The sequence below is a fragment of the Dryobates pubescens genome, chromosome 12 (genome assembly GCF_014839835.1).
Source record: "Dryobates pubescens isolate bDryPub1 chromosome 12, bDryPub1.pri, whole genome shotgun sequence".
Lineage (NCBI taxonomy): Eukaryota > Metazoa > Chordata > Aves > Piciformes > Picidae > Dryobates > Dryobates pubescens.
Window position 1 is genome coordinate 19,012,238 of NC_071623.1, and position 27,896 is coordinate 19,040,133.

The 27,896-nt window shown below is 41.2% G+C and overlaps 1 protein-coding gene across 1 annotated transcript in view; it reads right to left on the reverse strand.

Moving 5' to 3' along the window:
• Window positions 1–11,976: 11,976 nt before the first annotated feature.
• Window positions 11,977–27,896, reverse strand: part of PCP4 (Purkinje cell protein 4) — a 54,518-nt gene continuing 38,598 nt past the window's right edge. The window contains exon 3 of the mRNA XM_054166044.1: window positions 11,977–12,806. Within this exon, the coding sequence (XP_054022019.1) occupies window positions 12,679–12,806 (128 nt within the window). The 3' untranslated portion in view covers window positions 11,977–12,678. The remainder of the gene's footprint in view (window positions 12,807–27,896) is intronic.

Genomic DNA, 27,896 nt, shown 5'->3' on the forward strand with positions numbered 1-27,896 from the left:
GCAGGACCTAAACAGGCAATGGGTCAGGTGGTTTGACCTACTGAAAAGCAAATTGCATCAGCAGAAAAAGGTTCTGTTCCCCCAGCATACAACTTTTAAGCTGGACTCAACTAAGCAGATGTCCCAGGTAATGGCAGAAGCTGGGAAGGGTATGTTTCCTCATCAAGCTCAGCCATTTCGAATACTGGCAGCAAGGAACTCACAGGAGCACATTCACAGGCACAAAGATTAACAGGCTGCTGCACTCCTTCCCTGATGACACCTGACATTCATTTTGCACTTTGCAGTCCCAGAAAAATGTCTGTAGTAGCCATACTTTTGCAGGACTTTTGTACTTGTTAGGAATTGCAGGCACCACTGCTCTGAGCTTTCAAGACGCGGAGCAGGTCTGAGGTTAATTCAAATGGCAGTGAGGAAAATACTTGTTCCGTAAGACTGGTTCTTTCTCTAAACTCTTCTGGCAGGCAAATACTGCACAACTGTAATAGATTCAGATATATAACAAGAAGACAGAATTTGTTTGTTTTCATTTTTTTTATGCAACAGACATATCAAAAAACAATCAGATGTCACTGCAGCTATGTTTATAAATGGATGGATAATAAGAGGGAGTTGGTGTAAATTAAGTCAGATTTATTTTGCTTTAGGTGAGAGCTTGTTAATAACAGTGAAAGGCACTCTGAAGAGAGGCTGTGCTAAACCTCCCTGCTTGGCAGAAGCTTCATCCATCATGGAACTGCTGCAGTTGAATATAGCACGTTTACACAGTCTGTGAAAGATTTGCAAAAGAACACAGGAGATTAAAGTGCAGAAGTGCCAATGACTTTAAATGGTACTTGCTACTGCAAATTTCATCCCCTGAGACTTCAGTAAACTTAATAAGGCACAAAAATACAGTCTGAAGCTTTACATAAGCTTGGCAAGTCTTGCTTTTATTATAATTTGACTTACATTGTAAGAAGAAAACAAAACTTATTGCTTTTTCAGAAATTAACAGACTGGAAAGTAGCCTTTATAATACTTAATTCCCAAGTTCACTAATGCAAGTATCCTTAAGTGCCAACAGATGAGACGTTTTCCAGTGGAAATCAACAAGTTAGTTTATGTCAGTGAAGACAAAAGCAAAGGGAATTAGCTGGCCTTGACTAATCATCTCACCTGAAGAATGCCACTGCTGACAGAGCACATGGAAATGGATTTACAAGAGGGAATAACATAGCCTAAAGTGTGCAAACAAAAGTAACCTTTAAAAGCTGATTTGCCTCAGCTCCAGAGGCTCCAACCTGTTGTCTGAAAATAATAATAATAATAATAATGTCAAGCCTTTTCTGTAGTGTATCAACAGAAAAGCTATTTATCTGGGGTTGTTTTTAGCAAGAAGCAGGAAGAAAACAGAGTGAAATTCGGTTGCTAGGATAAATAAAAAACAATGCAAGTGTGTGCCTGTTCCTGCCACCATTGCTAAGGCATTACCTGAAAGACTTTGTAGCAGCTGAGAAATTGACTTTCTTTGTAAATGTCTCTCTCTTGGCCATGTGGTTTTGCATTCCTGAGATGCAAAACACTGTTCAGTGGTGTCTTACATGTCTTAGATCTATCACCTACATATTGTCAACTGTTTCCAAGGCAGTTAGAAGGACACTCCAGAATTGGTGAGCAGGATGATGCTCTGAAGTAATGGATGTGCAGAGAGGACTGTCTGGGTGATGTCTCCAAGGTTTTCTGATTAATGTAATTTTGAATGAAGCAATCACTTGTCTCACACACATGTACTTTGTGACCTGTTTTGTTATCACTTGGGTCTTACAATGCACTGGATTGGAAGGAAGTCTCAGAGGTCATCTTGTCTCACTCTCCCTTGCAGCATGCAGGGATGACTTAAACTTCATCAGCTTGCTCAGGGCCCCAGCAAGCTTGAACTTCATTGTCTCCAGGGGTTGGGCCTCCACCACATCTCTGGAAAACCTGTTCCAGCATTTTACTACTCTCACTGTGAGGAATTTCCTCCTAATGTCCAACATAAATCTACCCTGCTCTAGTTTAAAACCTTTTCCCCTAGTCCTATCACTACAAGCCCTTCTAAACAGTCCTTCCCCAGCCTACCTGTAGGTTCCCTTCAAGTATTGAAATGCTTCTACAAGGTCTTCCTGAAGCCTTCTCTTCTCCAGGCTGAACAGTCCCAACTCTCCCAGCCTGTCTTCACAGGAGAGGGGCTCCAGCGCTCTGATCATCTTCATCTTTTGTGGGAACCAAAGCTGCCCATGGACTGCCCAACCATTCCTGCAGGCATGAGGCCTCCACCAGCAATAGCATGCTGTGGGGAGGTTGAGTTTTATGACACTCTCAGAGAGACACAGAGTGATACATTTTAAGGTGATAACTTTCAGTACTAGCAGTGGGAAAGCAGATCCAGTTTTATCTCACCTTGATGCAGCACATTGTCACTTTTACTGCAGCCCTGCAGCCCATCCCCCTGCTCTGCACTGCTGGGCTGCTGGCCAGTGGGGTGGCATAAGATGCAAACAGTATTCAAGGACAGAAGCAAAGTGTAAGTCGAGCTGGTGCACCCAGGGCTGTTCTCCAATGCCTGCTTTTCTGTGTAGCAGCTGCACATTGGCAGTGTACATTCGAGCCAGAGCTCTGACTGTGCATTGGCACTGAAGGAATGCTGTGCAGATGAAAAAGGGACGTTTATCATTTTGTGTTTGTTTCCTCAAAGGAGAATTGTCTGTTTCTATGCAGGAAAAAAAAAATGACATCAAGAGAATTCCCCTTCTCACTGGGTACTTTCAGAATTTCCTTCACTTTCTTTTCTTTTCCTTTCTCCCTTTTTTGCTATTCCTAACCTTGAAGCTTTGGAAGCTATAAGCTATAAATACTGTTGAAAACTACTTATTTAAATTAGTCTTACTGACTACAAAGCTTGAAGGATTGCAATTTCAATGTGCAGCACAGAATCAAGATAATGGACTTTTAATTCAGATGATGGGCACTAACTCAAGTACATGTGCAAGAACAGAGCAAACGTAGGTAGCTCTTTAATGCCAATAAAAACTTAGAATAATGGCAAGTGCTTCTGTAACTATGAAATGACCATTTACTTATTTGCTATAAAAGTATATAGAATATGAGATGCATGCTTTTCCCTTGTGTGCATCTGCAATGCAATACTGAAATAGAGCAGAAATAGAGGAGCTAATCATCCATCTTTTTGCTAGGCAGCAGATGTCAATAAACTGGAGTTCTTGTTCCATTCTACCGAAATCCCAATGTCCCAGGCAATAACCTGTCTTTCAATAAACACAAGTCTAATGTCCATTGAGATGTGAGCTAATGCTGAGTGGAAAATTACTCCTGTGTTTACCTAAGTCCAAACTGTGGTTTATCCATCTTCCAAATAAAAACAATTGATTGCCTTTACTTATCCTTTGTAAAGAAAAAGCTTCTGTGATCAGGGGAATATTGATGGCAGAAGAATTCTAGTGGAATAAAATTGCCTTTCCTCTGAACAATGATTTTAATTTCTCCAAATGTGATGCCTCTCAATACACTTTTTAAGCCCTAGATGTAAGAGATGTTTTGGGTGTTCTCCAGGGGCTGTAGGTACCATATGTCAGGGGAAAGTCTAGAGGGCAAACTACAGGATGACTGATCAAATACTGAGAATTTTATTTTTAACTTTAAGACAGATTTTACACAGCACAGCTGTGATCCCTAAGTGCTTGCCAATTGCCTTGCGTAACTTGAACACATTACAATGCCTCAGTGCTTGCAGTGTTGCCCAGGTATCCCCTGAAGACAACACTGTGCTGCTTAGTTTTACATAACCGAATAGCAAATATCCAAGTAATTCATTCTATCAACAAAAGAGTGAGTGGGAAATTAAACGCTCCTCTCTTCAACGTCAGACAATCACCTTCCTTCCTCGACACTGTTCCCCCTCCGCCCACCTTTCCTGCTGTAATTCTCTACCTACACCCTATGCCTCCTCCTTAATGCACTGTCATTACCTGTGTCCCCTTCACCTTTCCCATAATCCTTCCTTCCTCACTAGTGCAATCACCTTCACTCAGCCCTGTTTTCAAGCTTTACTACCATACCCCACCACTTTGTCCTCTTCTGCAGTTGCCAGGGCCAAACATGTGGTGCCTATAGCTGATACTGCTCTAGGCTTTGAGGGAGTGTGTTGGCTCCACAGCTCTGGGGATGATCAACTAAAAGGTCTAATGCTGGTGCTTATTTTTGCCCTGCTTGGTGTTTTGGCAAATTACCATGTGTCATGGATTGAGTTGAACCTGCTGCCGTTATTGCTACCATGCCGCAGTCCTGCCAGCTGCACAAATGAAAGTGCTAAATGGAGCAAAGTATTCTGGGGCTTGAAGTTCAGATTGCAACATGGGAGGCTTCCTGTTTCAGTTGCTGCTTCTGGGTTCTGGCTTCTTGGGTGTGCTCTTTTTTCTGCTAAGCTAAGGTAATCACATATTGTATTATTAGATTAATTAAATTATTAGCTAAGGTAATTATGCATTGTGCTTATGATATCTCATGTTACATTAAACTCTTATCTCTTTATCTCAGCCCTGATTTTTGTGTGTCACTCCTCCCACCACTTTTGTATTGAGGGAGCAGGCAGTTTTAGCCTTTGTGCTAAACCACTACACCATGCAAGCAAGCTTGGCCACAAGGCTGTGCTGGACTGGGCAGAGTTTTGAGTAATTTCCTGATAATCAGAGATTTAAAAGAAACAAAGAAGCATATTTCTAGAAGGGGGAGGCATGTACCTCCATAAGATATTTAGCTGTGGACCAGACATATTTCCCACATCTAGCTTGCAGGCAACATTACATCATCTGTGCACAAGTGGGAAAAATGGGACTGCACCAACCCTGGGCAAGGCAGGTACTCAAACAGCAAGATTCCTGCTGCCAAGATGAACCATTTCCTGGCGTCACAGCAGCTGAGCTTGGCTACACCAAGAGGGGCACAATAGTTATGCTCAAGCCATGCAAAGAAATCTGTCACTGTAGCTTCTGTCTGTGATCTGAACTATTTTAATGTTTGTGTGAGATGTCTGTCTTCTGCAGGTGTGTTTCCCTCTTTCTGCACTTGTTATTGTTATTATTATTAATCATTGCCACCATCTTGTGGTTGTTTTTCCATGTAATTCACTGTATCAAATGTGGAGCTGTCTCCCAAGAGGGCATGAGAGTGGTTACAGAAAACAGTGATATCATTTTGCCAAAAAGCCGCAAACCAAGTACAGAAAGTCATTATACTTTGTGTACTTGATGAGGGCAACAGATCATCCCCTCACACACCCTCTCTCTGGCACATTAGTTCTGAAGACTTCAGTGGAAATATTTATGGTGGAAACCACTGCTGAATGAGTAATAGTATCAGTTTGGCCTTTGTGAAAGAGCATTAAATCACAACACACTGAGAAGGGGCAAGAGTCCTCAGGCTTATTTCAAGAGCTATATTTAGATATGGATATTCATACTTTTCTTATCAAGTAATAACTCATCAGAAGTAAAAGCAAGATAGCTTTTGAGAATAAAATAGGAAGTCATTGAAACCTTTTCTGAGCTTCCAGAAAAGGTTGATTTAGAGATCATTGAAGGCTCTGCACCTGACCATAATACTTTAATGATAGAAAAGAGGAAAGAACAGAAAAAAACCTGAACCAATTACAATTCCTGCCCGAATTGAAGGCCCAAGAAGGATGAAGATATTTAGCTGGATTTCTATAGCATTTTGGTATTGCAGAGGTGCAGTGGAACTATAAAATAAAGAAAGGTGTTTTACAGACTATATAGTGTCTTGTAGGAAAGGAGAAAATCCTATCTAGACAGGAAGAGTGCTGAGAGGCTCCATATTCATGTGAAATGATGTTCTGACTATAAGACAACAAAATAATGCTGTCACCAAAAAAAAGCCAAAAAAAACCCCACTTCAATTTGTGATAAGGGGAGCGTCACTTGTAAAATAGTCGAGATAATTATGCTGCTGCGCTTGGCGCTGGTTATGTTTCATTTGGGTAGGTGCATTTCATTGCAGGAATACAGATAAATTGGCAGAGTTCAAAGGCAAATAACCAGAAATTCTGAAAGCATTGGAAAAGGAAAGCTCTGAGATAAGGTTAGAGAAACTGACTCTAACTGGTCTGGAACAAATTAATCTGAATGGCAAGAGAGAGGATTTAGGTTAAGTACAAACCAACCTTTATAGCTTTAAGAAAAGTTCAGCCATGGAATGAGCTGCCAAGGAAGGTTTGAGCCTTACTATCACTAGAGATACTAAAAGGCAGGAGACCATCTGTCAGGGAGAGTTTAGGGATTAAAAAAAATTTAAAAATCACTGCCTCAGTTTAAGAGTTTAGCTAAATAACCCCTTCATGACTAGACTGGGCTAAAATTAGCATGACTTCTCTTTTTAGGGTAAGCTTCTAGATCTATTCAATGTGAAGATTGTCTTGATTGTATAAATCAACACAAGTAAACTAATGATTTTTGCTGAATGCTTAACAGAGATAGATGTCTAAATATTCCTTTAATCATATCAATAATACACTCTCCTTTTTTGTTCTTCCCATCAGGCTTTGAACATGTGTATAGAGGTGATACTGGGGGGAAAAAAGAATATTTAGGTTAAACTCTAATAAAAAAATTAAGGTTTGTTGTGTCCCTAGGTATGGCAAGTAAATAATGGATGGGTTAGCCAGGCCTGTCCCATGACCTGATGTGTATGATAACCACATTTAAAGAGATTTAGGATCAGATCAACACTGTGATGAGTTGCAAGTGGTCAGCAATGTGTTTCTGTACTGCCATACAAGTGTGATACTGAGATGACACCAGAGTGCGAGCATCTTTTGCATCTCACTGCAAACTGCTGTCAGGAGACACCTTAGGAATCTTTTCCTTGCCAAAAATACAGGAGAGAAGAGAAAACATACAGCAACATAGCTCAAACATCCTTCAGTGGTGATTCAGCTGAAACACTGAGACTTTATTTGGGAAGTTTCCATAGTCAGCTGCCAGGTCTAAAAGGGGATCTGGCAGGTAAGGACTGAGGATAGCAGAGGACACCTCAGCGGTCGCTTACATGCAGAGGCCTCTGATTTACACCCACATGACAACATCCCCACCAAAGGTTTGATGTGCATCACAGCCATGTCCCAAACAGGCTGTTATGCTGCCTGGGTGAGTATCATGTCCTCCCTCCTCCACACCCCCTCAAGGTCTGGTTTTCATGAAGGAGAAACCATGACATGCTCGAGTTGTTCTTTTGAGGTGGAGGAGCAGGAATCATGGCCATTGCCAATGCTTGCCCTCTCTTGTGGGATACTCCCACTCTGCTATGCAGTTTCTCAGGATCCACTGGCTTTTGGACCAGCATTTGGAAAGCACTATCTGACAGGCAGGATTCACCAGGCTGCATAAACTCCTTCTGGTAGTGGCCAGTTTCTCACCAGAAAGCCTGTGCTCATTTGAGGCATAAGCCCTGAAACAGACCAGATGCAAGGAATTTAAAGAGCCAACAAGAAATCACCTGCAGATGGCTCAGCAAGTTTCAGCAGTTTTCCCCTTTCTTATTTCCCAGCTGTATTCCCTTTTTGCCCAAAGAACTTCCTTCCACCCATCTGCCTCCGGTGCATAGTCCAGCAGATGCTTTCACTAACATATTTTGGCTAATGTGTTTGGCCAATGTGCTTTGGAGCAATTTCAAGCAGGCTGCAAAACGAGGTGTGCTGGAGCTGAAGCAGATGACACCCGTTTCAGTAAGCAGCCAGCTGGTCATGCTCTGCCAGAAGGAATCCAGGAGGGACCCTGCTGCACCTGTTCTGGACCTGTTTGGAGTATCCTCCCAGTTTCTTGGGCTCAAGCATGGCATTGAGCTGTGTTTTGCAGCTCAAGTGACTGAAGGCACATGAGCTGTGGGAGGGAAATGTCACTTGTTTCCATGGGGCCTCTGACCTTCATATACATGACAAAAATCTATTTAAATTCTTCTCTTCTCCCTGGAAGGGACACTAGCATATATGGAGGGACAGACATCTAATGCACACAGAGAGACTGCAGGGTACAGTGGGGCTGGCATCTCCCTGGGGCCAGTACTGTGGGATCTTCAGCCAGGAGTAGGACAGCAAGGGGAGACCCCAGGCATCTCCAGCCCTGTAAATCAGATGCCTCCCTTGTGATGGGCCAAGGCCAGGACATGGGCTGGGTGCTGGGTCTCTGCAGGGCAGAGCTGTGGACAACAGGAGACTGGCCCTGTGGCTGTGTCACTGAGGCAGGAGCTGATAGCCCTGGGGAGATATTGGGCCCTGGGCTCTGAACAGAGTGGAGAAGCCCCAGGAGAGGACTGTAGTATTCAGGCCTCTCAGTGTCCTTACAGCCCTGACATGACCTTCCTCTCCTCTTGTCTCAGGGAGCCTTCTATAAAACTAAGGAGGAAAGATTGGGATTTTTTTATGTGGAAGACACTGATATAACAATTTGTCACCTCACCTTTCTTCATCTCACTTTCCAGGTGATTTTTAAGAACATAGATGCTATTGGAATCCCACTGGTGACACCCTAGTCCAGTGAGAACCAGACATGACATCTCACCCTTCCAGCTCCTGTCTAGTTGTTTTGCTGCAAAAGAACTCACCATTTGTTCCCAGACCCTTAACTTCTCTAAGAAGCATTCACAAGAGTTCTGCCAAAATTCCTTGAAAATCCAGGTCCTGGCAATCTGTTGTTACTAATTTTGCCATGGTACTCCAAACTCTCTTCTTACAGACATTTCAGTTTAATGGTGGGTTGATGTATTACAAAAAAGACCCCTGTTGTGGGAGCCTCTGTTCCGACTATTAGTGTAAGGTTCATTTCTACTTTCCGAAAGATCTCATCTCCCCCACACTCCCACAATTCTCCAGCTGGCTGTCTGAGGAGTCTTTCAAAAAACAAAACACAACACAAAAACTAAACACAAAACAAAACAAAAAAAAAAAAAAAAAAAAAAAAAAAAAAAAAAACAAAACAAAAAAAAAACCCTCTGTACCTTCAGGAAGCCACAGTTTGGCTTTGGCTTGCCTTTCTTGGGCATTCTTGTGTTCTCTGATGGCATTTCTTTAGTTCTAATAGTCTCCTTTGCTGTTTACTTCTGCATTTTATTTTATGGGCCAGGCAACAATGTGAGCAAAGGATTTCTAAGGCTCAGGCAATTGTTCTGATCATTCAACTGTAGGTTATTGTCTTTTGGGACAATCTGACAGTAATTTGGAGCAGAAGCAGTATTGATGTGTCTGGGGAGGGTGTGGGGGTGTGTGTTGTGGGAGTGATAACACTGTTTCCTGCAAAACCTACTGCTCTGAATAATCTTTCATGTTACCTATGGGAACTTAGTTTATCAGCAGATATCCACCTAATTTAAATTTTGCTTTCCATGACTTAGTTACTCTCAGCTAGGTAGTGTCAGTTAACTACACAGCTCAGTGAGTGTCTGGAAGTTAAAAACCCATATAATACCTGGAATGTTTCAGTGTCCTCTTTCGCCCATTTTAGTGAAGCTCCTGGTGGAATCAAACTGCTTTCCTCACCTCAGCAATATCCAGACAGGTCTTTGAAAAATATGAATTAGTGGTAAGAAAGGAAATGAAAAACTGCCATCTTGGATATGGACAAAGGATCAATGAAAAGCAAGAAAGCTCACCATTCCTGGGAACATGAACTGAATCTGTGATGCAAAAGCATTTTCATAAAAAGGAAATTGCCTGACAGGGCAGCCACAATTAATCCATATTTTATGCCAGTTCACTATTTCCTCATTATGTTTCACTGTATATTAAGACTGTATTTGTAAGATGCACTCTGAACCTCACATTAAAGTATAGCCCTGCTGTTGAAAGAGCCATAATTCATTTACTAACAGCCCTTGTTAGTGTGCTTCAATAATGTAATATTTATCTCTGTGTCCCAACCATATGATTATCCCTGTTGTGTAGGAAATGTAAGTCCAAGGAGTGTCAGATCAAATATACAAAGCTAGTGCTTGCCCATAGTTTTTACTTTATTAAGTAGCCATTACAAAATTCATGCTATGTCAGATGAATGCAGAACACAAATGCAGTCCTTTATTACAGATCTAAATAAAATGGCAACAACAAAATCCAAACCCATTACATTTTTTAAGTTATTATGCTAAGGGGATTATTATATGATGATCAGTCTCTGTGAAAGTGGGCAATCTGTGGCCTCCACAAACCCCTCTTTTAGCACAGCAGCAGTTTTATTTGAGGTTTATTTGTGAAATTCCTAAATGCAGAGAAACAGTGCCACTAAAATACTCTCCTAGAGTGAAAGCACTGAGCTGCAGCTTGGAAAATTCTGACTTTGCAGGTGATGTGTAAGTCACGCATAGAGGCAGAATCTGACCCAGACAGAGATGCCTAAGGCAAAGTCTGGCCACTATTTAGATGTTTATGGCCAAACTAAGATCTGTAAAGCCCTGGCCATTCCCACCCAGTCTTGCTGTGCTTATTAAATACCTCACACATTGTTTCTCACTTGCCTTCTAACATCACCTGAAGAATCTGTAAGGCTTCCACTTAACATCTGTGAAAGCTCCTCCTAACCAGCATGGTCCCAGAGCTCCTATCATTCACCAACTTTAGGCTCCTCTTACTGTCCAGCATCACAAGTGCTTTAACCTATATAAGGCTGAGGACCTTCCTTTGAAGTCTTGCAGCTTGTCATTCAGGCAGCCTACAGCATTGCTGCTATGGTGGGCTCACATGGGAGCTGACTGCCACAAGCATGACTCCTTCCTTTCCCTCTATTCCTACCCTTTGGTGACACCTCTTGGTGTGTATGAGGGGACTAATGATACATATGTGTCTTTTGCCCTGGTGACCAAAATACTCCTGCAGAAGGTGGAAGAGAAATAAATTCATGCTTCTAGGCAGATCTGGGAATTATACCTGAATCTCTCACACCTGAAGGTAGGGAGGTTGACACCACTCAGACAGTCTGCCCCTCACAGTCAAAGGTGAGGCTCAGGCTGCCTTCCTGGAAAAACCCTGCAAACATCAGTCCTTCAGAAAACACTTCGGTCTCTGATTTCCCTAAAGACAAAGATGTTTACTGAGACCTCCAAATCTGCTGATGAAGCCAAGAAAGGAATGAGACTTTTTTTGCATATCTCTGTGCACTGCATGTTCCACTTGCATAAACTCATAGCTCCCTTTTCTGAGTACAAGGTACTTGTTTAAACCTTTTCTGAATCTTCCTTGTGACCTATATGGGCAGACAATTCCTAATCAGGTCTGAAGCCCGGCAAGTTACATTACTCAGATCCAGCCTGAAATTCAGCTGTTAATACTTGACAAGAGGGAGCAAATAGAAATACTTCCCAGTTTAAGACAGACATTGTTATGGATGTTTCTTGTTAATCAAAAACTGGGCTAGTAGAGTGATAACAGTCTCAAGCTGTGCCAGGGGAGGTTTAGGCTGGATGTTAGGAAGAAGTTCTTCATAGAAAGAGAGATAGGCCATTGGAATGTGCTGCCCAGGGAGGTGGTGGAGTCACCATCACTGGAGGTGTTTAGGAAGACACTGGATAGGGCACTTGATGCCATGGTTTAGTTGATTAGATGGTGTTGGGTGATAGGCTGGACTCGATGATCTCAAAGGTCTTTTCTAACCTGGTTAATTCAATTCTATTCCGTTCTATTCTATTCTATTCTATTCTATAATGTAAGGAGCTCTTATGAAGTTGAATACAGAACAGTGCAAATGGAGACAGGGAGCCTGCTTTGATTCATTCATCAAATACTGAAAATAATATGAAAAGAGAGAGATGGAATAGAAATAGTTACTGATTATGTAGAGAGTGCATCAAAAAGAGAGCTTAGAGGGTTGGTTTCTATTTTACAAATAATCAAACGAAAAAAAACCCAAAACAAAAAACCCAACACTTGCAAAAGGTTTCTGGATTTTTTTATTTTTATTTTATTTTATTTTGTGTCTGATTTATTATTTTATTTCCATAACAGTCAACATGGTCCAAGCTGGGTAATTCTGACCGTTATCATGCAAAGGGGAAGGACAGGGAGAATTTCCCCACTCAAGCCACTTTATTGGCATAATCACAGAACAAAAATAAACTGCTCACTGCTTCCTACACCTCTTCCCCTCATGCCATCCTCTGTCTGCAACTTTTTCACTTTCAGCTCGTTACGAGACAGCAATTTTATTGTCACATTTGGCTGGCAGCTGGAATTCTCCAAATGAGGTAAGCAGGGCTGAGATGCCTGCTCTCATCCCTCAGCAAACATCTCGTAACATACGGTGCGCCTCTGTCTCCAGGCTTTACGTGAAGAGGAAAACAGGCATCTGCGCTGGGTTCATTTGTAATGCTGTGGCTGACGGATTAATATGAAAAGACAGATGAAGGCAGACACTTTAATTACTTCACCCTAACTTTTTATTACAACATCGAGTAAAATGGTGAGTTACAGAGGATAATGGGTGTGAAACAGCTGGGATCAGGTCGCACACATAAGCTCACGGTTTGTTATCTGCCAATGGGGTTTTAAATATCGATAATTTCTGTACATGCATCTTTGTGTTATTTCTGATTTTCTGGATAAATCATTTTAGGATTACTTCATTTTAAGCTGTGAGGTAGCTACTAAGACTGGGACCCCGCTTTTTTCTTCTGGAATTTTCTGAACTGGGACTGTATTGCCACAGCCGCCCGCTCTGTCTCTGGCGCATCCATGTCTATGTCAAATTCTTCTTGAACCTTCTTCTGCCCATCTGCTCAAAGAAAAGAAAAGAAAACAAAACATCAACAGCTTTGTTTCAAACAGTGATAATCACTGGACAGCAGAGGTGAAAAGCCCATAGCCTCTCTCCTTCACAGATACAGCTGTGATGATAGGGATGGTATTCAGAGGAAAAATTTGGATCGGTTTCAGCAAACACAGCTGATCAAATCACCCACCCTCTCCCAACAGCAGTCTGCAGTGATCTTTTGGTAGATAGGCACCAAAAAGTGATATCCAAATGATGCTCAGCAGTCACAGAGCATCACCCTGATGTCTGAGCAAGTCTTCTTCTGTGTGGGAAGCCAACACTGAGGGGCAGAGGGACACCCTTGCGTCACCCTGCAAGTGGGAGTTACTTGAATCCCCGTATCTACTCTAAAACAATGCATCTTAAAATATTTTAAAGTGGGGATTAAACCCCTGCTCTTATCACACCTCCTGCATTACAGGAAAAGAAAATGCATCCTAAGGCAAATTTCCATTCCTTTCACTTGTTTCCTGCCTCATCCCTTTCAACACATACCACTCTTTCTCTTTGAATCATTTATGTTCAATCTCTCTCCTACAGTGCAGCTTCCCTCTCTTTACTCCAAGCCCTGCTTTTGCCTTTCAGCCTCAATCCTTGGCTCTTTGCCTTCCTTTATTTGCAGTCCTAAGATTTTTGTTCAACTACGACTGGCTTCCATGTGAACAACCCAGCTGACTTTGCTAATTTCCCTTCATCTACCTATGTGTTAGAAATGCAGCCCTGAGAAAACTCCTGTCCTTGATGTGAAGATAACCCTGATCTGCCCAGACTAATGAAGTGAGAACACACATTCACTCCACTACTCTCATCTTACCGCTGAGTTTCTCTTCTCTATAAACTGGTTTGTTAAACACACTTGAATAACTGCATCCTAGGACTGCAGTGAACGTGATGCCAGAAGTCTGCAGATAGCTCAACTTAAAAACAGCTATGGAAATTCATTAATTTTTAGACACTTTGCTTTGTATTACGATGATTAACACTTCCAGGATGCTCATCCCCAAATACTGTTAATACAAAACACAGGAAATACTTTCAATATATTATTAAAATTAAAAGAAACATAACCCCTTCACAGTCTTTCCTTCTCACTAGAAAACAGGGCTACCATTGCAGTATTCCTTGCCCTTACTTCTTGTTATTATTCAGAACTCATTTTTCCTGTCCATTTTTCAGTGCCCAAAATCCACTCTAAACTGGGCAAATAATTAAAGGAAAGATTTTGGCCTACTCCATACTGATTTTATTTGAACTGCAACGTCTAAGTAATTGCACCTAGGTTAACTTAAAAGAAATGCTCACTTAATATTTTGTTTTACTTAGAAGAACATTTAATAGAAAGATGAAAATGCAAGAAGAAAGAAAATGTCTGGAGGGGAACAATAGCTTGAGAGCTTACCAAAACTGTGATTATATAGTATAATGAAAATTAGGCCATCAAAACAAAGATTTTATGGAAGAAAATGAATCCTGCTAATACTGCATCACACTTCCACAGCAATTAAATGCAAGAATCTGCACAGTTTCTATAACTACTCAAGCAACAAAACTGCTTTAACTACAGAAACACAATTAGTGCCTTAATTTTCATGGGGAAGGAGAGGTGAAGGTCTGAAGTGACTTCCTCATGTTAATAAGTTGTTGACACAGCCAAGGAGAAAACTTGAAGCTATGTTATATACTGCAACTATAGAGTGGCTTCTTAAAGAAAGAGGAATTTCTGTACCAGTTCCTAAAGTAATTACTACAACACAACAACACGTTGTGAAAAATCTACCTAGTGCCAGGCAGCATCTTCTCCACATTGCTGTGCATGCAGCAGAGAAATGGAGATTATGTTTTAAATCAAATTCCAAAAGGAATTATCATTTGCACAATAACTTAGTGAGAATTTGTTGGTATTTGGGGGGATTGGTTTTTATTTGCTATTTATGGGTTGAAGGGAACTAAGACAAGAAATCACAACACTGTATATGGAAGGAAAAAAAACCACAAAAAGGACTTTAAATCATCCTGTAAAAAAACTACAGATTTTCAGGCAGAACATGTACATATACACTTTCCAATGACATTTTTGACTAAAAAGAATCAATAGCCATATTAGCTAACTCTAGCAGGAACAAGAACATAAAAACTGTTTCACTTGTCCATATGTCAGAATCTCTCCCCTACTGATAGGGTCCTGTTAACCTATTCTAACAAAAATAATATCACTAATGTAAAAATACTCTTATTTCCTATGGAGAAATATTTATTGTAAGGTAACAATCATTTAATCAGCTGTGAAACTGATGAGACTAGTGTCTTCTCACTGCTTGATAATCCATCCTTATTTTTGTTGTAACATTCCGAGTTTTGGGTTCCTTCCTAGACACTCACTAGGCACAGCTGTCAGTCTTAATAGCATCAGTGTTAACTTCACAGTATATAAATTACTTGTCCTTTGGAAATGTCAGTAGGGAAAGGCAGATGGATGGATGAGTAGACACAATTGGTTTCCTCTCTCTTGATGAAATCTGGCTTTTACAACTCATTTCTATTACAGCCAAGTCTCAGCAGCATGTTACCTTGCAGTAGTGACTCAGCAATCTTAAACATTAAGATTTTATAGACGTAAGAAAACCCAGCATTTAGCAAAAAGTTACATCTGAATTTCTAGGCCAGTTAATCTTTGATGATATGAATTGGCATCACTGCCTTACAATCAATTGTACTACAACAATTTATCATATCTGAACCTCTACAATAATTTACCATATCTTAAGATCTAGCTGACTGTCTTTTTGGTTTGTTTTTAGTTGGTTGGTTTGGTTTGGGGATTTTTTGATACATTCTTGTTGAAATCAACCCAAAAATTCCTTAAGAACTCTTTCTGTAGTTCTTTTTCCCATCACTAAGAAGAAATTATAGGATGAGAGGTTTTCAGCCATGACTTAGATTTGTAGATCAAGAAATGAGAAATGTTCAAAAGGGACAAGACATTTCTGTGAGTAATGATGAAATTCCTTCAAGGTTACAGATGGTACAGAAATATAATGATTACACATATATGCATAATGTACACTATAAAACAACATGTATATCATCTATATATAATGTATATGACATGCTTGTGTTTTCTTTCTCCCTATGCCTATATTTCTCCTTCTGTACTTTAACAGATGGATTGCCAGTCTGGAGAGGTAATTAAGTAGTGCACCTTCTCTGGCTTTGTCTATGCTAAATAAAAAAGGTTTCAACTTTTACCTTGAGCTGCTTTACTAAAAGCAGCCTTACTAATATAAAATATATCACACCCCACTAACTACACTGGTTTTATTTTACTGGCTATTTAGAGTTAAGAGCACCAGTTCCAACCCCTCATAGAAACAGAGCTGGAACTAGGTGATCTTTAAGCATCCTTCCAACCCACGCCATTCTATGACTGCATGATTTTATGAATTAAGAGTTGACCCACTTAATTAGAGTGAAAAGTCAGCCTGTGCTCAGGGCTTGCACAAAGTAGAGATGACTTCAATGCATCAATATGAGTGACTGAAAGCTTGTTTGCACCCTTCATGCTATACATGCACCTGTGCCACACTAGCTTTTACTTGTCACTAGTTGTTCATAAGGCTATTAAATTTGAATGCTGAAATAATGAAATTTATACAGAGAATTGAAAGCAGCCCATAGAAATGTTCCTCTTTCATTCATTGTGTCCCACTCTTAGCTTCCCTTTCACAAGAGATTACAAGCTTTAAAGCAGTCTGAAAACCCGGGAAATTTTTACTCTCAGCAGCCCAGAGCATGGAATAATAGCATTTGCACAGGCTTTACTCTTGGACTTGCTTTTTTCATTCCTACTTGTAAGGGTCAACCCTTCTGTCTGGCAACAAGCCATCTCTTTTCCAAGCTACCTTTACGTACCAGTACAAGTAGATCTGGATTCCCTCCCCATCCTCAGTCATACGCACACATTTTTATTGATATCTTCACTTGCTAGACTAAGTACAGATTTTACAGAATGGTGAGGGTTGGGAGTAACCTCTGAGGATCATGTAGTCCAAACCTCCTGCTAAAGCACATTCACCTAGGTCAAGCTGCACAAGAACATGTTTGGGCAGATTTTGAAAGTCTCCTGAGAAGGAGACTCCAGAACCTCTCTGGTCAGCCTGTTTCAATGCTCTTCTTTCACATGGATATCCTAGGATCCATGGACTACCATGGACCCACATGAGGAAACTAGGGAGAACAAGACTGTTGTCAGTAGACTTCAGTGCACAAGCTGCTTGTAATTTTGAGGGTCTCGGGAATCAAAAAGGTTTGATAAACACTGGCCTGCAGTTTCCACATTCTGAGAATACTTGGTTTCATTAGCACCACAAAAAAATTAACCCCCCTAACCTTTCTTATCACACTGAGCTGTTTTAGGGCTTTCCCTTTAAGATTTCTTTATGCATAGTCCAAATTCCCTCAGCTAAATAGTGACCCCCATATTTCTTCTGGATATGCAAGCCAAGAGAGTCAGTGCATGTCCCTGCTCCCTGCTGAGTTTGGATCAGAGGAAGTGAACAGAGCAATCCCATGCCAACACTCATGGGTAGCCCATAATAAAAATCTCATCAGTTTTTCAAAATCATGTATTGAACATGGCCTGGCCTTGGCCATGTGCCAGTTAAGGAAAATCCTTGGATCACAACATCAACTGCTTGGTGAGTTCAACCATCATAAGAAGCACTCCATGCCCCAGCAGCAGTCTTGTGCTACAGACTGCTTTGCAGGACTAAAGACTGAGACAACTCGCTGGATGCAGATTTTACTTCAGTATATGCAGTAGTCATCCCAGTAGGAGAGTCTGAAACAGCATCTAATTAGCTGTTTTACAAATCTAACATTCTGAAACCTTGTTTCACATTGCTGCAATTGAGAAAGATTTATTTATTCCATTTCCAGATGAATCATTAGCATGCTGTCTCCGTAACCTGCTACAGTGCCTCATAATCCACTGCAAGCACTGGATGGATAATGAACCTGCCTGTAACAAGGAAAACAATCAAATCTTACACATAAAGCTGCCCAGCAAAGTCTCAAGTAATGTGGTGCAAGTGTAATTGTTCACAAATATGCCTACAGCTATTTATTTCATTTACTTTTCATCTATAAAGTATAATGAGTTGTGACAACATCAGAAAAAGAAAACACTGCTTATTCCACATGGGCCAAAAGCCTAAAGCAGTCTTTTGTGACCTTTGAACATGGGCTAAACAGCCCAGTATTTCCTAAAAGTGTTCATGGAAGGGGAAAAAGCTGATGGAAGGGACTTAAGGGAAAAAAGGATTCACTTCACATTCTCAGAATTTCTCCATCCTCTAGATGAAATAAAGATTGCTTGTCACCTTCTGGAAAACCACTCAGCATGAAAAACTGCATGGGCAGGAGCCTCTAACTGGCATTTCATGTCTTAAGTGCTATCCTCCACTCTTCTCTGCTCACCCAACCCACATCCAACAGGAATTATGAGACCATACTGAAGATGGAATATACTCCTAAAAATACTGCATTTTTTCAGGGGCTAAACTGCAGCATTTGAAAGAAGACTAAATGAAGTGTGGGACAGAATCACAGTGCCCCATAACTCGCTGGAAGCAGCATTTTGCTTTGGCCAGGATCATTACCTCCCACGGCTCAAAAGATTATTCAAGCTGTGACAATCTTTATGCAACTCTGATCCCAAGCTATTACATCAGTTGGCCCAATGAGGCAGAACAGCCTCTAATTAAAGAGGACCAATATGGGCAGGAATCTCATGGATGTTGATATTCACATGGAGCATTATCTTTATCTTTATGTGATGGAAAGAATCATTTTATCTGACTAGACTCCACAAAGCAACCAGCCAACTAAAGAAAACACATGAGTGTCTAGATGTATGGAGGCCAAGTTTAACTCCTTACAGGTACCAGTTTGAAAGCCTAGAATTGTTATGGCCTCTGTTCCTCTTTGGTATTTAATTGAGAGGTGAAGAAGAGCCAGGGCATTGTCTTCTTTTAGGGTAGTCAATCTAGCCTTTTGATTCTGAAGAAGATGAGGGAAAATAACACCAAAACTGACTTTATGGCTAAAGAAAGGAAACAGTCTACTTCTGAATAAACATTCTTCAGTCAGTGCCAGGACCACATTACCCAGCAGGCAGACTCTAAGCCTTTGTTTTGGTCACCTTCTTTCTCTCCAGTAGATATTAGCCAACCCAAGAAAAGAAAACAAGGCAGTATTGGCCTGCAGAAGAGACCCTTAATTTGATCTTGCCTTCTTTCATGTATTTCCTAGATTTTTTTAAATTTACTTTTATTCTGAATAAAATGCCAGGTAGAAGCATCTCTGAGATCATCAGCTCAGCAACTACGGTTTCTTGCTTTCTGTGGTATCGATAACAAACAGCTCCCAGAGCACTGAGCATTGCACTGGTTTTGCAACCTCACTATCGTGGTATGTATGGCTTGCAACTGTCATCTGGGAGGCAGACTGCTGTGAGGACTCTGCCTCAGCACCTGGAATGATCTGAATAGAATTATTTGTATTAGAAGCCTGTTACAGCACAGTGGGCTAATAAAAGTTCTTTGGCATGGTACCTAAGAATGTTGAGAAACAGACCTCCATGATACTGTTGGTGTGATGGAAATTTCCCATTGTCTAGAATGAGCTCACTGCATCAGGATGTTATTGGCATTTCTGTTAGCTCTGTCTGCCTCCAGAGCTTGTGTTCCTGGTGTCACACCACAAAACTCCATGACATTTTGGTCGTACTGTCCTAGACTGATAGAGCAATTTAAAGCCATTGATTCTTGTGGTATTGCTGGATAGCTTTCAATTTAGTGACCATCTGCAAAAGACCTAAATGTTGCAGGCTGAAATAGTCATTTTGAGACAAGGACTACATCATTACATTTTTTATTGTTTCTTCATTCAAGGGCCACCTTTCAAACTCAAAGGCTGCCTGCTCTGTTTGGGTGTCAGTCAAAGGTGAGGAAGGTTATGGGTTTATAGAGGGTGTTCATTTTCCATGGTCAGTTATTTGAAGGTGCTAGGTACTGAAGAACTGTAATGTCCACACAGCAACTACCTCTGAGATTGAGAGGCAAACCCTGGAGCTCAGCAGTATCCTGTAACTTCAAAAGCACAGTGTTAGGGCAAATAAATGTTGTCATTGGTGATCAGATTAAATGTAACAGCTATTTTTATCTGAACTGCACCAACCACTGCCTTAATGCCACTCAAAGTAAGCCAGAAAAGAATTAACATCTTCCCATGGGGGCTTAGAGTAGATGACTTTTGGAGGTCCCTTCCAACCCTGACCATTCTATGATTCTATTAAACTGTACATTGCAATTTGGTATAAAGAAGATTACTTCATTTGGCAACCAGAATCCTTTCTTCTTCAAACTGACCTTTACTTTTGTAATTCACTGCTGTTATCTCCAATCTGAAAAGTCACTTTTACTGTAGCAGTGTTACTGTAGTCGTTCCCGTATGATTCTTGACATGTTATTTCAGCATGAGGCTTTTGAAGTGTCTAATTAATCTTTCTCTTCTCTTTTTTTTTGTAGTTGTAATAATGCAGCAATACTATTTCTGACATGAGATAACCAAGTAGCACAAAATTATGTACACTGGGATAACATATAATGAAGCTGAAAGGAATAGTAACAAAATTCAGTTGACAAAAAGTTGCATTTGCAACTAACTCATAGTCAACTACAATTGTTGGTTTTGCTCAACAATTAATAGAAATTAATATTGTTTTCCTTTAAATGTTAATATTTAAGCAATCATTCTTCAATTCCAAAATAATCTATCACTTACAGACTTTTAAAATGGCTTGCCAATGTGTAACTGATGCATAGATAGGCACATAAGTGTTAATTGGGATCCACGAGGTGTTCTGGGCAAGAAGGAGGCCATAATTCACATCCTTATGTGGGCATCAAACTTTGTGGAAGTTTAACAAGGAACACAGCAAACTGAAATAGCCATCAGCTGTATAATCTCATCTTGCACTAGCTAAAACTGCACCTGAGGGGTGCTAGACTGCCTGGCAGTCTAGCACTCTTTTTTTTTTTTTAATTAAAGGAAATCCTCTGGGAGCTAAAGAAAATGGTGCCAGGGTTCAATTCCTAGCACAGCCAGGTTGCTCTCTCCCTGCAGAACAAAGCCCCACCTGCAGGGATAATACACTTCTAAGTCCTTTCCCTCAGGAGAGAGTGCCATGATCATCCTCACAAATTCAGTTCAAGTTATGGGAGCCTCTTCAGCTGTACACATGCAATTCCCAGTGCCTCAGCCAAGTTTCAAATGGGAATTGTTAGGATATGTTTTGATTTCCTGTGCAATTTGCAGTTCTCACTTTCTCAATACATGCTGTGCCTTTAAACAGCTTTACTATTTGACTGCGGAAAGAGCTGCATTTCAGCAGTGCATGAAGCAACCTCTTGCCTTGCTAGCCAACTGCTTGATTAATAATGATCAGTTACTTTCCTATTATGGTAGCATTCAGGCACTCTAAGTCAGAGCTGGGAACCCTAATGTGTTTACAAATGCAGAACAATAAATCCTACCCCGTCCATCACCCCTCAGTACTATGACCTTTGCAAAAGTGCCTTCAGCAATGAAATTTAAAACAACAAGAGAACTTCCTTAAGGCTGCCTCCTAGCCCATGGGTACAGCAACGTACTACCCAAGGCCACAGTATGGCTTAGCCACCATCCACAGCTTTTCTAGGACATGTAATAATAGCCAGCATAGCCACTGGCATAGAATCACAGAATCAACAAGGTTGGAAAAGACCTCAGAGATCATCAGGTCCAACCTGTCACCCAAGACCTCATGCCTACTAGACATGAGTGAGACATGGCATGGGTGAGATTGTCACAGCTAGTCCTCTGCCAGGCACTGCCTGGATACTGTGGCCATATATGATGGCCAGGACACTACCTCACAGGCAAAGGGAATGAGAACAACCTGCATTTTTGAGGGAAAAGAAGTTTTGCCCTATTGATTCAAGCAGGGCAGGTCCTGCCTGACAACCTGATCTCTGTTTATGACAAGGTGACCCACTTAGTGAATGTTGTTTACCTGGACTTTAGTAAAGCCTTAGACACCATTTCCCACAGCATCCTCTTGAAGAAACTGTCTGATCATGACTTTGATGAGTAGACACTTTGCTGGGTAAAAGACTGGTTGGCCCAAGAGTGGTAGTGAATGGAATTAAATCCAGTTGGTGGCTAGTCACAAGTAGTGTTCCTCAAGGCTAGATGTCTTCAATATCTTTATCAATGATCTGGATGAGGGGATTGAGTGCTTCCTCAGTAAGTCTGCAGATAATACTAAACTTGGAGATAGTGCCAATCTGTTGGAGGGTAGTAAGACTCTGGAGAGAAATCTGGACAGACTGGATAGATGGGTCAAGGTCTGCAGTATGAGATTCAATAAGGTCATGTGCTGCACTTGGGCCACAGCAACTTCATGCAATATTGAGTAGCTAGAGAGCTGCTTGGCTGAGAAAGACCTGGGGGTGTTGAATGATGGCTGGCTGAATATGAGCCAGGAATCTGCCCAGGGGGCCAGAAAGCCCAACAGCATGCTGGCCTGTAAAAGGAAAAGTGTGGACAGCAGGAGTAGGGAAGTGATTGCCCCCCTGTACTCGGCACTGGTACAGGCTACATCTGGATTGCTGTCTTCAGTTTTGTGCTCCTCATAGAAGAAAGACATTGATGTGCTGTAGCAGGTACAGAGAATAACAACAAAGCTGGTGAAGAGTCCAGAGAACAGGCCTTCTGAGGAGTGGCAGAGAGAATTGGGGTTCTTTAGTCTGGAGAAAAGGAGGCTGATGGGAGACCTCATTGTTCTCTGTAACTACCTAAAAAGAGGTTGTAGCAAGCTGGGTGTTACTCTCTTTTTCCTAGTAACAAGTGAGATGAGAGGAAATCATCCCACATTGCACCACAGATGTTCAGGTACTAATAGAAAAATTTTCACTGAGTTATCAAACACTGGAATAGTCTCGAGGAGGTGGTTCAATCACCATCCATTGGCACTTGCCAGCAATTGTGTGATGACCAATAGTGCCTGAGCTCTTGCAAGGAAAATGTGAAAGAGAGGTGCTGGTCTTCCAACACGGTACTGCCTCCCTTGTGCTGCATAATGGCTTCACTTTTCAGGGATGCTTCTCCCCGCACCCTTCCTTTGCAGTTTATAAGAGTAGCAAGGGAATAAGCTCCAAGAAATGTCAGTGATCACAACATGCCACACAGAAGTAGCAGAAAAGAGGGTTCAAATTCATGCACAGCCAAAGTGAGATGAGCTGGGGAAGATGGCATAGGTTACAGGGAAAACCTGTCAATCAGAAAAAAAGGAGAGGAGTCAATCAAAAGAAGCGTAGTATGGAGGCAGAAAGTGTTTCTCTTCAGACACAAAATGAAGAAAGAGTGACATTTTGCCCTGTTCATCTTCAAAGTGGAAAGTAAGGGCAGTTTCTAGGTGTCATGGTATACTGACAGATCTTTGCTAGCAACTAATGAGAGACTTATTTTAAGTTTTCACAGTAGCATTAATAAAAACTATTACATGAGAGCTTGGAAAGTCACAGTGAGAAAATATTCTCGTCTTGTAAAATCCACCACCAGCTGTAAATTGCAAGGCATTTAACTACACACTCAGCGGTGAACAGTAGAAGAATTGAGCTTTGAGTGCAGACATTTTAATATCTTCTATGCCTTATGAAAGGGAATCAAAAAACACCTTGTAAATAACATTATCTGTAAGCGTATTTCTTTCACTGCATGGATTAAATGCAAGAAATAAAATATGTCCAAACACTGCAGCTTTTATTTGCATGAACATGGGTATTGCTCTGTGCTGGTAACAGGGTAATAACTTGGGCAGAATACCACAATGAAAAAGACACCACTTCAAAATGGTTTTTTAACATCTTGTACTAGATGTCAGTGTGGGGATTCTTGTGGAGGTAGCTGGGCCATTCTTAAAGCCTTGCAAACAGAAGTGAAGCTTCTAAGGTTAAAAATGCCCAAAGAAAGTATCTGGAGCCCTTTAGAAACAAAACAAAATTGCCACAGGGTACCTCATTCAGTCCAAAGGTTGAGCTGAACAATTGTGCTCTAAGAGATTCTTTTAGGAGTGCATTTAGCAAAAGAAAGTTTGACACACTTCTGTAAGGCAAAGCACATCCCATCAGTACAGCCCCAGAGACACAATGGTTATCAAACCTAGGCTTCTGGAGCAGCTCCAAGGTAGTTCAGCCACAGTTTGAACAAATACTAGCATACTCTGACAGGCATCAATTTATTATGAGACTTGGCCTGCTGGTAGATCTTGCATGCTCCTGCACCAATTATTTTTGTGACATCTGCCCCGGCATCTACAAGTGCAACCAAATATAGTGCTGGATTGCTGCTGTCTGGCCAGCAGTCTTGATGAATGTTCTGTACAGTGAAATTACCTCATGAAAGGTACAGAATTTTAACATCTCTGACTCTTGAAAGCAGTTACCCAGCTGTAGTTTTCAACCAGAAAATGAAGAAGTTCTGTGACAGAAGGGTTCTGGGAAATTTCCGTTGTTTTCTTTTGCTTGGGCTGCAATCTGAACACAGTCATTAATTTGAGTTTACCATGTCTCCACTGAACACAAAAAGCCATATTATATGTTTATTTCCCCTGCAGGCTGGTTTGCTTAACTTAGGAAGAGCAGAGCACTTCAGGAGAATGCACGATAGCACTGAAATAGCACTATGGCAATACAGCTTTGGAAGAGCATAAGGAATTCTACGCTGCAGGGTTTTGGCATTCCAGGCTATCTTGCCCAACAGTCATTTGGAAATCCATGTTACATATTGTACTGAAGCTCATTAGGCCAAACATTTAAAAACTGGATTCTAAATAAATTTCTGAGAAGAACTCACCTAGCTTAGAATCATATAATCACTTTAGGTTGGAAAAGACATTTAGTATCACCGAGTCCAACCACAAAGAAAAAAAAAAACCAAAACAAAACCAAAACCTAAACCAAACAACCACAAAAGAGCAACAAAAAAGAGGAAAAAAACCCAAACACAAACAAAATACACAAACACACACACAAACCCCCAAAACAAAACAAAAACCCCAGAAAAACCAAGCAGCAAAGAAACAACCTTGCAAGTGTTTTACATCAGAGCCCTGCAGCACCTCGCTTTAGAAAGAAAGCAATGGGGAAAAAATAGGCACTCCAAGGGTACCATTCATCTGACCTATGTTAGGCAGACATTTTAGGATAACAGGGATCTCATCCTTGAATCCACTTTCTGTACTGGCTAGTTCTCCATTAAAGGAGCTCAGGGTGTCTGGTTCAGCTGGAACATCACTCCCTGAGCCTGAGTGGTGCCTGAACTACACATCATAGAATTTCACATGAACACACTTCTTTGCTATTTCATATGAAATTCCTTCTTATCAAATTAATTATTTATCCCTTATGAAAGGTACTACACTGTAGCAGCCAAGAAATTTTATGTGCTCCAGGAAGGAGGGTAAATAAAGAGTGGCATGCCTTCTCACACCACTCCATCTGTGTACTTGCACCCCATTGCTAGCAAGAAGAGAACAGCTCACCCTCAATAGCAGGTCAAAACGAACAGTTGTTCCCTCTGCTGAGATTGCCAGTGAAGCTGCCAGTTGTGCAGCCGATCTGGATCTTCTCATGTTCCCTCAGGAGCTGACAGAACATTCTGCATACATTTCTCTTGTTATAAATACATACTTGAACAGACAAAAACCTGCATCAGCACCTCTTGCTATGCTTTCAACTTATTTCAAGGATAAAGATTTATATTTTTTGTCTTTGTATGTGTATCTGCATGCTATGGAGTGACTATTTCATGGCCAAAAGCCTCGTGGATTTTTTAAGCACATGTCAGTAAGACTTTACATTTCCCTAATAAGGGATTACAGTTAACACCACGACAAGCAACATCAAATGCTTCTTCTATGAACAAGCAGCCAAATGACAGTTGCTGTGAGAACTATAATTGAACTTTCAAGGTACTGCAAACATCAAACCTCTGCTCTGCTATTTAGCTAATAATGAGGCAAGTGACAGCTGCTGCCATTCAGCCAAGGAGTGGAGATGTTCAAAGGAATCTTGCTGCACCTAGCATGTGTTAAAGGCAGCCACTAGTTCAAGGCAGGACTGAGACTACATCAAGAGAAAATAAAAAGAGAGTCACATGTACCTTGGTCAGATCTGGTACCAGGCACTAGATGCACCCAGAGAAGACAAATACCTTTGAAAATAATAGCTAGCCGTGTTTTAATGGTTGCTAGGCATTTTTCTCACTGCTGATGCAAGAGAAGGAAGTCCCTCACTGACATGAGATTATAGTCTGCATGAAGTGCATAGAAAACCACAGGGACTATCTCCTAGTACTGTTCCAACACGTTCCCTCTCCTTCCTAGGTCCTGTGCAGCACCTATGGCTAAGGAGGAGGAATGGCTTCTGCACTGAAATTTTAGCTGATATGCACTTAATATAGAATTCTGATCTCACAGGACAAGTATAAACCCACATTCCTTAAATGCCAAAGCACCCAACTTACTGCTTCATTGGTTCTTAATGGAAGAAATACAAACCCTTCACACATCCTTGTCTTTTTTTCTTTCCCCTCCCCTACTATAGAAACTGGTGCTAAGGTAAATAGGACTATTCGCCCTGAGACAGAAGACGAGCTCTGTTCTTCCACAATTTCCTCTCAGAATAACAGAAAAGATCTTAGTGGCACATAGGACAATTTACTGCTTAGCATAAGGGAGTAAAAACCAGCAATGAATAGATTCTCTTAAAGAGTGGGGAATGAATCCAGAAGGGCAAATTGCCCTTCTCAGCAACTTGTTCATTACTAATAGACGGTTACTGTATTGTGAGGCTAAAGGCTGGAATTCTAACCAGTCAATACCAAAGCTCTGTGGGATTTTTCATCCGTGACTTTAGTGTCTGTATTTATTGAGTGACGACTGATGGTATAGGGTAATGTAATTTTCCAAGCCTTTTCAAAGTAGCAGAAATTAATGAGCAAGGTCAGACACCAAAGCCAGTAGGCACTACTTCAAATCCTGCTTCTTTTGATTATTGTTTTTTTCCTTTTCCCATCTCATAAAGAAATAAAATCCCAAACCTTCTAGGTCCCAGTCACTGACTCAGCAATGTCCTCTTTTGAACTTGATGCTATTTCAGATGAAAAGCAGAGGGGCTGTTGTCCTATGAAATTGCAGTTATATGTTCTGACAAGCATCTGACTAGAGTGTAGGTCATTAAGGCTGGGTTGCAGTGGGCTTGTTCCCAGGTGTGTAACAAGAAGAAGCATCCACATTATTTTTAACTTTCTTTATCAAATGTTGGTAAAAGCAAGCATGGGTTTCCAATAAAGTCCCAGTGAAAAGAGAAGGTGGGGCCATATTCCTAGCTCTTTTTCTGTATCACAAGGTTATGGAGCAGGGAAAGGAAAATGGTCTCATTATCCTGACAGATGGTACACTTAGCGAACCCACACAGTACACCAAGGACACAAAGAAAGGTTGTACAAGCTTGAAATGCAGTGCATTTGAAAGTGGTGGCTATGAAGTACCACACTAGCCCATCACCCAAGCTGTAAAAAGTCACTTTACTCACCTGGAGCAATTTGGAGCATTGCCTGCCGCCTCCTTCTCCAAAAGGGACCATCCTCCCTTTTTTCCCCTCCCATCCTGGTCCAGCAGCACCACCTCAGAGTTCATATACAACCACCCCTTCTAAAATACCCTTAGTGCAACCCCAATCACCTTTACAGTATACATGGCCTCAAGATGGAGGAATAAGAGAGTGAGAAAGCAATGGTCATCCATATACAACACCTTTCCCAGTGACTGCCTTGTCATCCCCCAACATGTGAAGACCTTACAGTTACAATGAAAGAGAGAGAAATGGCATTAAGCTGGGCAGGGATTTCTGTCAGGTAGTCACTACACATGGTCATTCAGTTGTTGGT